Here is a 13542-nt window from a genome sequence, read left to right on the forward strand (position 1 = left end):
GCCTACCTCTTTCGGATAGCAAAATCCCAAATCAGATATTCAGAGACTACATTCAGAGGATAAGAGAAAGATTGACAGGGTGGACTGCAAAATTTCTGACCTTAGCGGGTCGGATTGTGTTAATAAATTCGGTTTTTTCTACCATACCAATCTACCTTATGACAGTGATCAAATTGCCCCAATGGGTCATAGAGGAAATAGATCGCATAAGGAGAAACTTTCTATGGCAAGGTGCTCAACATGAAAAAAGGAAAATTCATCTAGCCAACTGGGACTTAGTCTGTGTACAAAAGAAAGGGGGGGGGGGGGGGGGGGGGGGGGGGCTAGGCATCATCAATTTAAAGAACTTCAACTTAGCGCTTCTAACCAAATGGTATTGGCAGTGGCATCAGCAGCAACCAAGATTATGGAAAGGAATCTTCACAGAAATGTACTGCTATCAAGACCCCCTAATGATTTATAGCTCCACTTTTTTCTCAACACATTTGAAAGAGGTCCAGACCTTCTTCAATAACTTCATACAGAGGATACCTAGTCAAGACAGAGACATTAAAATTTGGAAGCATAATTGGGGGGAAGGCATCATCAAGGACCAGTTAAGAGCATTATACACCTTTGCAATTAATCAAGATAGCAGCCTACAGGATTTTCTTGCAGCACCGGACTTGGCGCAACTCTTTGAGCACGCATTGACAGAGCAGGCAGAACAAGAATTGCAAGAACTAAGCATCATACAACACAACCTTCGGCTAAGGGTAGCACAGCCACAACAAGCCGCAGGTCAAACCATTTGGAAGCCACAACCAGACAAGGGTTTTACAGTCAAATCAGCATACAACACATTGTGTGACACACCAAGAATTGGATCCAACACCAAGAGCATATGGAAACTTAAGGTAACTCCAAAGTTGAAAATATTTGCATGGTTGGTATATATAACAACAAAATACTTACTGCTGCAAATTTGAGAGCTAGAGGATTCACAATAGTAGGGATGTGCTATATCTGTCGAGCAAGTGATGAACACACAAAACACCTCTTCAACGAATGCGCATTTGCGAAGGTAGTTACCAGTAGAGCTGTAACAGCACTTCGGGTACCGGAACCCGCACCCAACAGCCAAGGTTACATAGAGGCGATGGTCAATATGAGCACTCCAAGCGCAACAAGGGAGGTCATAATAACATCAACTTTCATTATCTGGAGAGAACGGTGTAACAGGATTTTCAGGGATAAGACAAAAACAATGCAGCAGCTGGTGGAAGAGATAATAGAAATGCACAAAATGAATGGAAGGATGCATGGAAGAAACAACACAAATCATGGATGATACGGCTCTAGACTATAATAATAAAGCTATGCAAAAATAGCAATTATGTACTTCATTTTTTTACAATTTTATTTTCATTTTTATCTCTTTTTTTTTTTTTTTTTCACTTTTTCACTTCTCTGTACCAGTAGAACCTCTAGGTCCCTTTTCTGTTTAGTTTTTATTTTATCTTCATTTAAACACACGACACAAGGTTCTCAATCTGAGAACCTCACATCTGTAACCGATATTGGTTAATATAAAGTGGGGCTTGACCCCTCTTGTTTCCTCAAAAAAAATTTCAGGTCGTCATATGATGAATGAATGCGTAAGTTACGAGTTCCACACAGCTCTATATAAAGTAGGATTCAGCAAGTAGTTTAGTGTGTACGGAAGGCTATAAGAATAATTGAATAAATATATAAATTGATGTGAGTTTTATTTAATATGGATATTATTTAAACTTGTTTGTAATATTGTAGTGAATGTAACTTTAGGCAGCAGACTGAGAGCATCTACATCCCTAAAACTCAACAGGGTTTCTAAATAACTGTTAACTACTTTTTAAAAATTATGGTCTTTAAAGTTTCTAACTCTTACATCCCTGAAACTCATTTTAGAGTTTCTATTAAGCCACGTCAGCAACAAATTAAAAAGGAGAAACAATTTGAGCCAATTATTTGGCCAACATAGAGTTTATAAACAGTTTCTTAATAAGAAACTTTCCTGCATAGTTTCTAAATAAGAAACTCTCCCACATCCCTAAAACTGGATCAGAAACTGCCACATCAGATTAGAAACTCTAATAGTTTCAGGGATGTAGATACTCTGAACACCACGTATCAAATATCTTTTAAATATCCAAAAGATATTTTGGTCCCTCAAGGGGGAGAAATCTTAGCGACCGATAATATAAAAAAGGAAGCAGCTAACAGTCATCCAACTCCAGTCCCCCAAAAATTCCCGGAGACTTTCAACTAATTCTGTAAACATCAATACTAAATCCTGTAAATATCAATACTAAATCCTGTAAACTAATTCAACAAATCTTGTAAACATGAAAACGCGTGACAGCTGTTGGGGACCACCTTATGTGAACATACACATAATATCCTGTAAACATACACATATTATCCTATAAACATACACATATAATTCTGTAAACATACATTGTGTACTTGAAATTATAGCAGTTGAAATTATGGCTAATATCCTGTAAACATACACATATTATCCTGTAAACATACACATATTATCCTATAAACATACATATATAATTATGTAAACATACATAGTGTACTTGAAATTATAGCAGTTGAAATTATGGCAGTTAAAAACGCATCAGAACTAAGCTAAAAAGGGAAGACTTTTATACACGGAGATTTTTGAAGGACTGTAGCCCAGGGGATATTACTTTTTCTCTATAAAAAATCCATAAACTAAATAACGCAAATTATTTATTGCTTTGAATTTATAATACTTGCAAAAGAGAAAAGACTAAAAGAGTACCTCCATACGCACAGATGTAACAAGAACAAAATCACTACTCTCACAAGCTGTTTGCTCTGCTCAATTTATCGGAACCAATTGACCCATCGGTACCTCCTCCATCGGTTCCCCAAAAGGAAAACTTTCATGCAAGATCCACTGCTCATCTCCAGTCTCGTCTATAATTTCATTTCCACAATTAAACATCCGCCTTATCTCGACAGGGCTCTTCCCTATCATCATGCCGCCGATAATACCGCCGGCCATGTCCGACACACTTTCCATTCTCAACTCATTGGCCGCTATTAAGATCTCGAACAACACCTGCCAATTCTCCCTCAAATCCTCCTCCCACTCGGAAACGACGAATTCGGTTCGATTAAAATACTGCACGTAATGAATCAACTTACCGAGCGCCCTGCTCGTGGTGTTATGTAGCTTGATGTTAATGTTACTACCAACATGGCCGTTGTAGATTTCTTGCTTAATTAGGCCAGAGTCGTAAAGTATGGCTTGGTTCACGTCGAACAAATCGCCGTCAAGAGTTGTTAGATGCACGATTCCGTCGGTGGTGCTGGTATCATCTGATAGTGGAGAGGGTCTTCCCTTGACAAGAGGGAAGAAGAGGAGCATATAGAAGATTAGTGGAGCAACAGCAGCCATTTTGGAAAATTTGGCACTTTTTTTTTTTTTTTCTCGCCCATTATATGACCAGGATTTTTTTCTCTGCTCTTATAGGAAAGGGGAACTTTATGGAGATCTCCATTTATTTCTAGTACCAACTACCAAACTCTACAAAAGCACAAACAATGGGGACGAGATGTTCCGTCTTGCCAGAAATGGAGACTTTTTATACATCAGATTTAAAAAATATTAAGGCCTTGACTAAACAATCAACTAAAACCACTCCACTTTGACCAGTCGTGTGGGGCCACAAGCTGGGCCCAATGAGCCGAATTTTCTCCAACTGGCTTCAAATAATTTCGCTACATACGTTCTATTGTTGCCACATCACCAGGAAATATACCTAACTGGCGAATTATCTTACGACGTTAATACTCGGTTGAACTAATAATTTCAATGCAACTTGACTGTATGACTGTATGATGAATAAAAAAAAAGGAACATTTAAATTGTTATGAATAACCTGAATAGAATTTACAGCCTTGGTGCTATTTAAAAGAACATGTTATGCATGAAGATCCATCTGCAGGGACAGACATCAGCAATCTCAGTGGTAACTCTTTTAACCTGAAGAAAATTACTGATGTCGCATGTCATACAACAGGATAAATAATTGAATGGAAACTCGATAAAAAGACTTGCTACTGAGCTTAAACAGAACAAGGTGTTGCTTACAAACATATCAGTAATAAAAAAAAAAACCAATTATAAGACATTATAAACCAAAACAAAAATACCATTTAAACATGGAATACAGTAACATAGTTTGAGCCAGTATATACAACTACACAGAAGTTAAGCTGCCCTTTTCTCATATGATATTCCAGTCTGAAATGGAAAAGCCCTTAACAAGGCTTTAAAACAGAAGTTAACCTGTGGCAAGAAGGAACGGGCTCCAGCTCTTCTCATCCTTTGATATCTGCCGCACTGAGGCTGAGGCTGCTGGGTTAGTTTCAGTATTTGACCCTTAATTTCTTTACTAGCGCTGCAACTGTAACTTAATGATTTCCAACTAAGATTATAATAAAGAAATGAAGTTTCAGTTAGGCAGTTATTACTTATTAGCTCCTCCAATTCCAGCTGTTCATGCTCACAAAAGAATTTAGAAGTTACGGATGTAGTCTCTGAGGTGCTTACCAGAATGAAATGGGGTGCCAGCGGGGGTATACATGAGCAGTGTAGAAGGGACAATTTAACTGACTTCTTTAATTTGGTTCTCCAGGAGCCATAAAAACAAAACTAAAAACCAGGATTTTATTAAGATAATAGCAGCAATACTTTCTGGAGTAAACCCTTACAGTCACGACCTATTATTTGGTTTATCTAATTAATGGCTCCACAACCACAGACCTAAATAACAGTTTGCTCGAGTGGAGTTTGGTTTGAACCAAATCAACCGAATGTCAAATGCCATGTGAAAAGAACAAACCTTTTCAGCTTTAGAAGTGTTGGCGGTAAACAGCTTACATCAATTGAGCCAGCCAAGCTACAACAATCAACATATTAAAAATGACAAGCAATGTCTAATAAAAACCAAGGTTATTTTAATTGAATAGAAGTCAATAATAGGAAAATATCAAGACATCAACAGGTTGAAAAGAAAATTAGGAAGTCATTATTTAATTTGATTCAGATTAGAAGAGTTAATGGGTCGGGCCGGACCCAGTAATTAATCAACTTTTAAGTATTAAAATTATATGGGTATGTCAAATAAGAAAAAACATTATATGGGTATGACCAGACCCAACAGGTCATATAGGTCATGAAAATGGTCATACAGGTCACATGATGCCCATAACAGAACATATGTGTCATATTGAAAATGGTACCATGTTTTTGCATCTGGCATGACAAAATTCACCGACAGCACTAAACATGGAATTAAAATGTTCTACTTGTAATTTTATTTAAAAAAAATAAATCTGGTATGTCTAACGACGAACTCCCTTTTTTTTTTTTTTTTTAAAAAAAGGCAGAAGCCCATTTCATTAGTTGAAATTGGATAAATACAAAAGTGTCGATTTTGTGAAGTCCAACAAGGAAATCACATCGACTAAGTATGACGTACATGTAACGACGAACTCCCTATTTCATTTCATTTTCTTTATTCTTTTTAATTATGAGATAGAGAGGATTATAAAATGCAGAATCATATAAAAACAATGCAATATACTTAAAACTTCAAAACCTCCAAAAAGGAGTAGCTATAATAAATTAATGATGGCAACCAGTGGTACCTCTACTTCATCTTTGGTATTACTATTATATTGGCTTGGATTGGTTCCACCTTCAAACAGATATGACTCATACATTAGTTCAGAGTACTACTTTCTAAAATCATCTTTCCTTTGGAGCTAAGTAATGAACAATTACAAAAATAATCATTTAATAATAGCATAGAAGTTATCGGTTTCACGGTTTTTGTGTGCATTACTAATAAAATTATTGTTAGGGTCTCTTGTCCGTTGGAAAGAGAGTCAGAAGCAACAATAAGAGCACTAAATCCATCCAATAAAAAATGGTAACGTTCTACGGTTTCTCTGTACTTGACTAATAAAATAATTACTATAACATTTCACCCGTTGGAAAAGAGTCATAAAGAATAAAAGAACATAAATTGATCCAATTAAAAAAGTAACGGGTTTACTGGTTTTCATGTACTTGCTAATTAAATAATTGCCACATTCTTTTGCCCGTTTGATGTACTCGACTAATGAAAATAATTGCTGGTCCTTTCCCTTTGGAAAAAAACAATTAATTGATGATAAGAAAAATAATAAATTCATTCGACGAAATATTTGAGGCCACGGGTTTTACGGTCTCCATTTACATGAATAATAAAAACATTGCTGAAAAATTTTCTCGAATGGAAATAAGCTTTAAATTCACCCAAGAAAAAAAGCAACAGAGTTTATTTTCATGAACATGACTGACGCAATAATTTTTTAACTTCTTTTCCATAGGAAAAGGTAGTAAATAATAAAAAAAAAAGTGAAAATAACAATATATTGGGAATTGCAGTTTCTAGATACATGACTTACTATATCTTTTTTATAAAGGTGGTCTAACGTAAACAAAAATTTATTACTCAAAAGCACTTTGGTTGCCAGAAATAGGCTCGTCTAGGGCTTCCTCAGGATTTTATGTGATTATCTGGAGTATTATTATATGACTTGTTGCACAGAAAAATCATGTGTAATGCTTACACCACTCATCTATGGGAATACTTGATTTTTTATTGCACGAGGCACCTGATTTTCATGTGGTTTAATTTGAAACTTATCCTATTTTACACGGAGCTCATATATTTCTACAATACTGTATTATATGTCAGCCTAAAAAAATTTATTTGTCAAAGTAAATTACTAAAATCATTGCCATAATGGAAAGCAGACAAATGAATTAAAAGGAAAGCACAAATTCCAATTACAATATGTGGGTTTTGCAATTTCCATGTACATGACTACCTAAATTGTTGCTATTTTTTATTATTCCGTAGAAGAAAATGAGTAATTGGTGGCAGGAAAAAGAACAAACTGATCCAACAAGACATGTAACACAAGACGTATAACACATTTTACAGTTTCGATGCACTTGATTAATGGAATTACTGCTGTAACTTTTTGCCCATTGGAATGAGCAGAATGAACAATTACTGCTAGCATTTAATAGAAAAAATGTACCAAATTTCTTCTCTCATTTGCCTATAAAAGACGCCCTCTCCCTCGACTCAAAGACGACACTCAAGGGGCAATTTCTTTAATCTTAGAGAAATAAGAGTGGAGGGAAGGGACATTAGACACGAAAAGATGAGGCCTCCTCCACTCTTTTTTCTCAAAGATTAAAGAAATTGTCTCCACTAACCCTCTCTCAATTCCCTATCCCCTCCCCTGTCCTCCCACCTTCTCTACAAACCCTTGGCAGGGGAGGCAGATGGCTGCACACCTCCCGGAAGAACAGAAACTAAAAGGTAAAAAACCAAAAAAAAAAAAAAAACTGTGCTGATTTTGCATCAGATCTGATACCATAAAGCTTGTAGACAGCAGATCTAGTGTTGTGTTGATGTTTTGTCGGTGGGCGGTAATTTTGATGGGTTGCATGCTGGATCTAATTGCTGCGGGTGGTCTGGGAGGTTCTCGAGGAGCAACTAATGAGTACTGTGTAGGGGTTGCTGCCAGGTTCGGAGTTAACACTCATATAGATTATTTGTAGTTGTTGATTGTAGTCTGAGTTGTTGTGTAGTATATGTTGTGGTTGTTTCCTTTGTTTGATGTTGTCATTGAATATCTGGGTAGATCAATATTGGTATTGTTTTCGATGTTTTCTTTTCGTGTGGTGACTGATTAATTTTCCTTTCAATTTTAATATAGATATTGCCAGCTTCTACCAATTTTTGAAGGAGAGATCTGCGAGAAGCAAAGATCAAAAGGAAAGGCTTCAAAATTTAGCCTTTATGGCTAGGTACAACTTTCATTTTATTTTTGGAAGAAAGTGGGTGTAACCCACCGATTTCATTAGAAACCATAGAATAGTTTACAACTTTCATTTTATAATTCTCTTAATTCCTGAAAGTAGAGATCTGCGAGAAAGTAGAGAGAGAGAGATCTACAAAAAGCAAAGATCAAAAGGAAAGGCTTCAGAATTTAGCCTTTATGGCTAGGTACAGCTTTCTTTCTATAATTCTCTTAATTCCTGAAAGTAGGGATGTAAATACATGTCGTGACTGACTTGGGTCACAGTGCCATGCCTCGACCAAATTGGGATGGATGGTCATGACGCATGATTAGTCACGCCACGCTAGTCATGCCGTGACTGGTCACGTTTGTCACGTTTAACTATTTTTTTTCGTAATTTAAGTTAGGCTATTAAACATTAACTATTATATCAAGATCTAATAGTCCTGATCATTCATGACTCGCGTGCACATGCCGTGCCATGCCAATTTTCTGAAGGATGGTCACGTCACGGGACGCAAGTCTTGGCACGTCATCGACACACGTGTCATGCCCTATCTGGTCACAGCGTGACTTTTTTCATCCCTACCTGAAAGTAAATAATATTATAATCTGAAGCACACTCCAAGCAACATAGGAAGTTACTATCTATCTATTGTTGTTAGAATATTGTCAACAAGATAAAATTTTGGACTAATATAGGAAACTCCATCTACTTTATTACCAAGATACTTGAACATGTACAGTTAACTATATTTAGAAAAATAAAGGGAAATGTTAGTACGGGTGATCATTTATTCTTCAAACATCAACATATTTATTTTAAGAAGCAAAGAGGAACTTAGAACTGGAAGACAACAAAGATCACAACGGAAAGGATTCAGGAATTAACCTTATGGCTCGGTATAATTTTCTGTTATAGGTTGATTATTAAACAAAGAAAATATTACAAAAAGAAAAGGATAGCCCAACTTTAACAAGCGAAAGCGAAGATACAAACCAGGGTGCACTCAACATAAAATGGGGTCTAAACATGTTGGTTCATACTAAGTTACAATGTCAGCACATACTAATCTCTTGCCACACTTAATTTAGTTTTGTCCTGTATTTGGATTTTAATCAAGTTATTTATGATTAGTTTGCATCATGAACGTGTATATTAGCACAACAATTTGCAAATTTATTCATGCACGAGCAAAAGAAGTAGACAAAAAGCAAATAAAGGAAAACTGAAGTTGGATTGGTACTAGACAAGTTGATTACAACGGTACCGGACCTGACATGTTCGGTATCAACTTCTGAGACTGTAGTTCTTGGTATGCACCTTGTGTTTTGATACTGTTCAATGCCCTTTTGTTCAAACTGTTTCTTCTATACACCATGCATATTCATGTGACAACAAAAAGTTCATAAAAGTTTTTGTTAACTCGGAATATGACTGGTGATAGATCAACCACTTTGAACAGAGTGAATAGGTCAAGATATCGTAGGTATTTACCAACAAATTATAGTCTCAGATTTTGGTACTGTACTAGTCAGTATTTGTACCGGACTTGGTCTAGAACCAACTCAGATTCTCTATTTCCTATGAATTTGACTTCTTGTTCTCCACTGTTGTACATAAAATTAAAATCACAAGCTCACTGATGAGCACATGGCATAAATATGGAGTCTCAACTGGCTGCTACATACTCATCATGAATGCATACATTAGCTTACATTCACTCTTTCCTGAATTTGGATTTTTTTTATTTAAGCTATTTATGATTAGTTTGCATCACGAATGCATACATCAGCACAAGCAATTGCAAATTTATTCACGCACAAGCAAAAGAAGGAAACAAAAAGCAAATACATGAAGACTGAAGTTGGATTGATACTAGATAGGTTAATTACAACGGTACCGGACCTGACATGTTCGGTATGAACATCTGAGACAATAGTTCTTGGTATGCACCTTTCGTTTTGATACTGTTCAATGCCATTTTGTTCAAACTGTTGCTTCTATACACCATGCAGATTCATGGTACAACAAAAACTTCATAAAATGTTGTCTACTTTGAAAAGTTTTTGTTAACTTCAAATATGAATGGCGATAGACCAACCTCTTTGAACAGAACGAACAGGCCAAGATGTCGTAGGTGTTTACCAACAAATTATAGTCTCAGATTTTGGTACTGTACTTGTCAGTACTTGTACCCGACTTGGTCCAGAACCATCTCAAATTCACTGTTTCCTATGAATTTGATCTTTTGTTCTCTAATTCGTTAGGGTGCACAAATGTTCTCAACTTTGAGAGCTCGTGACATAAATATGGAGTCACAACTGGCTGCTAAACAGTCATCTGATTGTCATGTCTAATCAGTTGCGAAACAATTTTTCATTTTCTTCAAAACTTCAATGTCATTTTGGTAGTTCTTATATATATATATATATATATATATATATATATATAGAGTACGGCTAACGCGCTTCCTCTAGCATATGGGCCGAAATGCTTCCGGTGGAAATTTGAAATTTCAAAATCTAAAAAGTCGATCTGAACCGTTCATCTCCTTCTCCATATTAATATCTGCTTGGAGACCAAATTTTACATTTTTCTGAAATTTTTTACTATTTATTAAGCCACTTTGAAAATCGCTGATCCAACGGTGGCTTAACAAAACAGTAAAACCATTGAATCAGCGATTTTCAAAGTGGCTTGATAAATAGTAAAAAATTTCAGAAAAATGTAAAATTTGGTCTCCAAGCAGATATTAATATGGAGAAGAAGATGAACGGTTCAGATCGACTTTTTAGATTTTAAAATTTCAAATTTTCACCGGAAGCATTTCGGCCCATATGCTAGAGGAAGCGCGTTAGCCGTACTCATATATATATATATTAACAGTTTTTTTTATGAATTATATTAGATGTCTTACAAAAAATTGCGTCAAATACAGCAAGGTCCTCTACTTCGCCAACAAAATTCTTAAAGCCCGTGAACTTAAAAACAAACTAGTTTCCTTATTGATTAACAACTATAATTTCTTAAGAAGCAAGAGCAACTTAGAACTAAAAGATAGCTAAATTCATGAAGTGATCGAAGTATTCTAACGTTTTGATACTGTCATGGTCAAGTACCACACGTGACTTGCTTGGTTCTGTTATTTCTGTACCATGTCAGATTCATTGTTATGCTCTAAAATAAAAGTATAGTACCTTAGCAAGACGCTTTCCAGCTTCTCAACCCTACATCTTTTTTTCTTCTCTTTCTCCATAAATGAAACTTGTCTATGGCCGAGATCGGTCGGAGACGAGACGACTTATACCCGATTTGCACAGTTGGGCTTTTGTGCGGCATCGGAAGAATCGATGATGATCGGGCGGTGTTTAATCAATTCGGTGAAAATGTCGCCAATTTGAGAAATTTGGGACAAGATTTGTGCCCTGTGAGTCTGTGACTCTGTGAGAGAATCAGAGACGTAGGAGGGTGGAAGCCTTTGTAATCATTTTTTTCGCACGGTGTCTTAAGATTCGTGTCAGATTAAAATAAACGATCGTAATCTCATTTTACCAGGTCAGGCATCCGACAGTATCTGAATTCGGAGAAGGTGTGTCTAATCTTCATCGTTCATATAATCGAATGGACTGCATTTATTGATGAGAAATGAGAATAACGCGCTGCTCGTAACAAGTATTCGATGTGTTGTTAAGACTTTTTAATGTATTTAATTGCATCAAATTTGATATTTTTTAATAGCTAATGTACCCACATAAACATCTAAAATAGCTAATATCCCTTCAAAACACCATAATCATAATATCTAAGGTTTCCATATAAAATTTAATATTTTATATCTCCTTTAATTTGTTAAACTTTTTGTTCGGTTATTTTAATAAATAAATTGATTAATATACCCTTTTATTTTAATGGAGGTGTTCCTTTAATTTGCAACCGGAATTGAATTTTCTTCCTTTTACATCAGAGCAATGTTATCAGAACTGGATTGGACATCAACTCAGTAAATCTTCAGTTCAACGATTTACTGGTTGCACCAATGGATCAACCAGTTTAATTGCTAGTTTATTCAAATACAAACAAATATATATGAGATATGATGATTGTTATAAATCATTGTTAATATTGTATATGTGAAAATTCACACATACATATTCAATAATATAGTATAAAATCAAATAATATCTATATTTCAAAATTTAATATCTAAATAGAATGGTAATATTTATTTTATTAATAATAATCGAATGTTTTTCTTTATAGGGAAAAACATAATCACTCAACTTTATTTATTTTTATTTGATAATTATCAAGATGTAATTTTGATAAATAGTTGAGCAAATTTTAATCAATAATAAAATAACAATAATTGTGTGTTGAAAAAGAAATATACACAATACACAATACTTCTTGTAAAATATCTAAAATATTTGAGGTTCAATGTACAAATTTCACAAGACAAATCATGATCAAATAGTAACTTATCTGGGTCCCTTTTGAATTATCATACGGTCATGGTAGCCTACTAGTCTAGCGATCTTTTATTCTATCTCTTCATTTAGCCTGTGCTTCAGAAGACGGTACGCAGAGGGAGAGGAGGAGAGAATCATTGTTCAGAGGTAGGATTTCACCGGATTATGTCTGATCAGTATCGTTCACTCGTTTTAGAAAAAGGGAAGTCAGAAAGAGAGCGGAGATGAGCGATACTGTACAGAGAGGAAGTAAAATTTTCATGAACCGACAAAAAAATCCTGGACCCTGAGAACCAGTAAAAAAGATTCCGAGCTCAAGCTTTGACATCAGTAATAATATATCCAGTTCTAGAAATCAAAAACTTTTTTACCGGTTTTGGAAATACTAAAACTGGAAATAATATTTCTGAAAAGTTGGCTTGAACTGGTAAGAAATGTTCCAGTTTGGGTAGTTTTTGAGTTAATGTCACACCCTGCGGCCACGGGTCGTAACATTCCCCCGCCGTAAGTGATATCCCGCAAATATATCTACATTTCGGTCCTGATTTCATACCAGACAATTGCTTTAAACTGTTTAATCAGCTGTGTTTCATTGAAATATGCCAAGATTTGGTACTGCTGTGAGTTTGTTCTTGTTTTGCAGGATACGAGCAAGATTAAGGTGGAAACAAGCGCTTCAACCTTTCGGTCCGACCTCCATGGTCCGACCCCTGATCCGACCGCCTCTGTCCGACCCTCTTGGTCCGAGTCGGACCAGAGTTATGTCCGGGTCGGACCAGCCTTCGCAGAACAGCTCTATTTCAGCTGACAGCTGTCAGGACGATTCAAACCCTATAAATAGGCGGGATTCGCTCTTTCCAAGGGGAGAAGAAAAACGACCATTTCCAGTAAAAATTGAGATCTGAGAGGAGCAAGAGAAGGAGCAATTGAAGGAATCTTGGAGAAGACTTGGAGAAGAAGGAAGGGAGCTCAAAGAGATCGACGGATTGCGAATTCTCTCCTCCTCCATCTCCATTCTGCCATGGCTTTCCCTCTCTCTTTACTTTCTTTGATCTCTAGATCTATGGATGAGTAGTTGACCTAGTTTCATGGATTAGGATCTATTTTCTTGTTTTGTATTGTATTGAATTGTTG

General features: G+C 35.9%; 1 protein-coding gene and 1 long non-coding RNA gene across 6 annotated transcripts; one reads left to right on the forward strand and one right to left on the reverse strand.

The window, feature by feature from the left end:
• Window positions 1–938: 938 nt before the first annotated feature.
• Window positions 939–11754, reverse strand: LOC144560436 (uncharacterized). 5 transcript variants are annotated; one of them, XR_013513396.1, is made up of 4 exons: window positions 11137–11738; window positions 4355–4967; window positions 2819–4048; window positions 939–1200 (listed from the first exon to the last, which is right to left on the reverse strand). XR_013513396.1 is itself a non-coding variant. In XM_078309636.1 (4 exons), the coding sequence occupies exons 1-4, from the start codon at window positions 11193–11195 to the stop codon at window positions 3974–3976; spliced, it is 315 nt and encodes a 104-aa protein (XP_078165762.1). In that variant the 5' UTR covers window positions 11196–11754; the 3' UTR covers window positions 2610–3973. The 5 variants fall into 5 exon arrangements, 4 of the variants coding, with proteins under 4 accessions (XP_078165762.1, XP_078165761.1, XP_078165763.1 ...); XM_078309636.1 differs by lacking the exon at window positions 939–1200 and having other exon boundaries at window positions 2610–4048; window positions 4355–4478; window positions 4911–4967; window positions 11137–11754; XM_078309635.1 differs by lacking the exon at window positions 939–1200 and having other exon boundaries at window positions 2610–4048; window positions 4355–4493; window positions 4911–4967; window positions 11137–11754.
• On the forward strand, window positions 5552–8228 carry LOC144560437 (uncharacterized). The gene is made up of 3 exons (XR_013513397.1): window positions 5552–7451; window positions 7521–7659; window positions 7852–8228. It is a non-coding gene; the product is annotated as an uncharacterized LOC144560437 (long non-coding RNA).
• Window positions 11755–13542: the final 1788 nt, after the last annotated feature.

Source organism: Carex rostrata, chromosome 10 (assembly GCF_964058835.1).
Source record: "Carex rostrata chromosome 10, lpCarRost1.2, whole genome shotgun sequence".
Taxonomy (NCBI): Eukaryota; Viridiplantae; Streptophyta; class Magnoliopsida; order Poales; family Cyperaceae; genus Carex; species Carex rostrata.

Coding starts and splice junctions, on each gene's coding strand:
- LOC144560436 (XM_078309634.1), bottom strand. CDS start 11,195: ATGGAGAAAGAGAAGAAAAAAAGATGTAGGGTTGAGAAGCTGGAAAGC. Junction 4,968..11,136: donor CTGGAAAGCGTCTTGCTAAG/GTACTATACTTT, acceptor TGATTGTTGTAG/CTTGGCTGGCTCAATTGATG. Junction 4,494..4,910: donor ACACTTCTAAAGCTGAAAAG/GTTTGTTCTTTT, acceptor TTATAATCTTAG/TTGGAAATCATTAAGTTACA.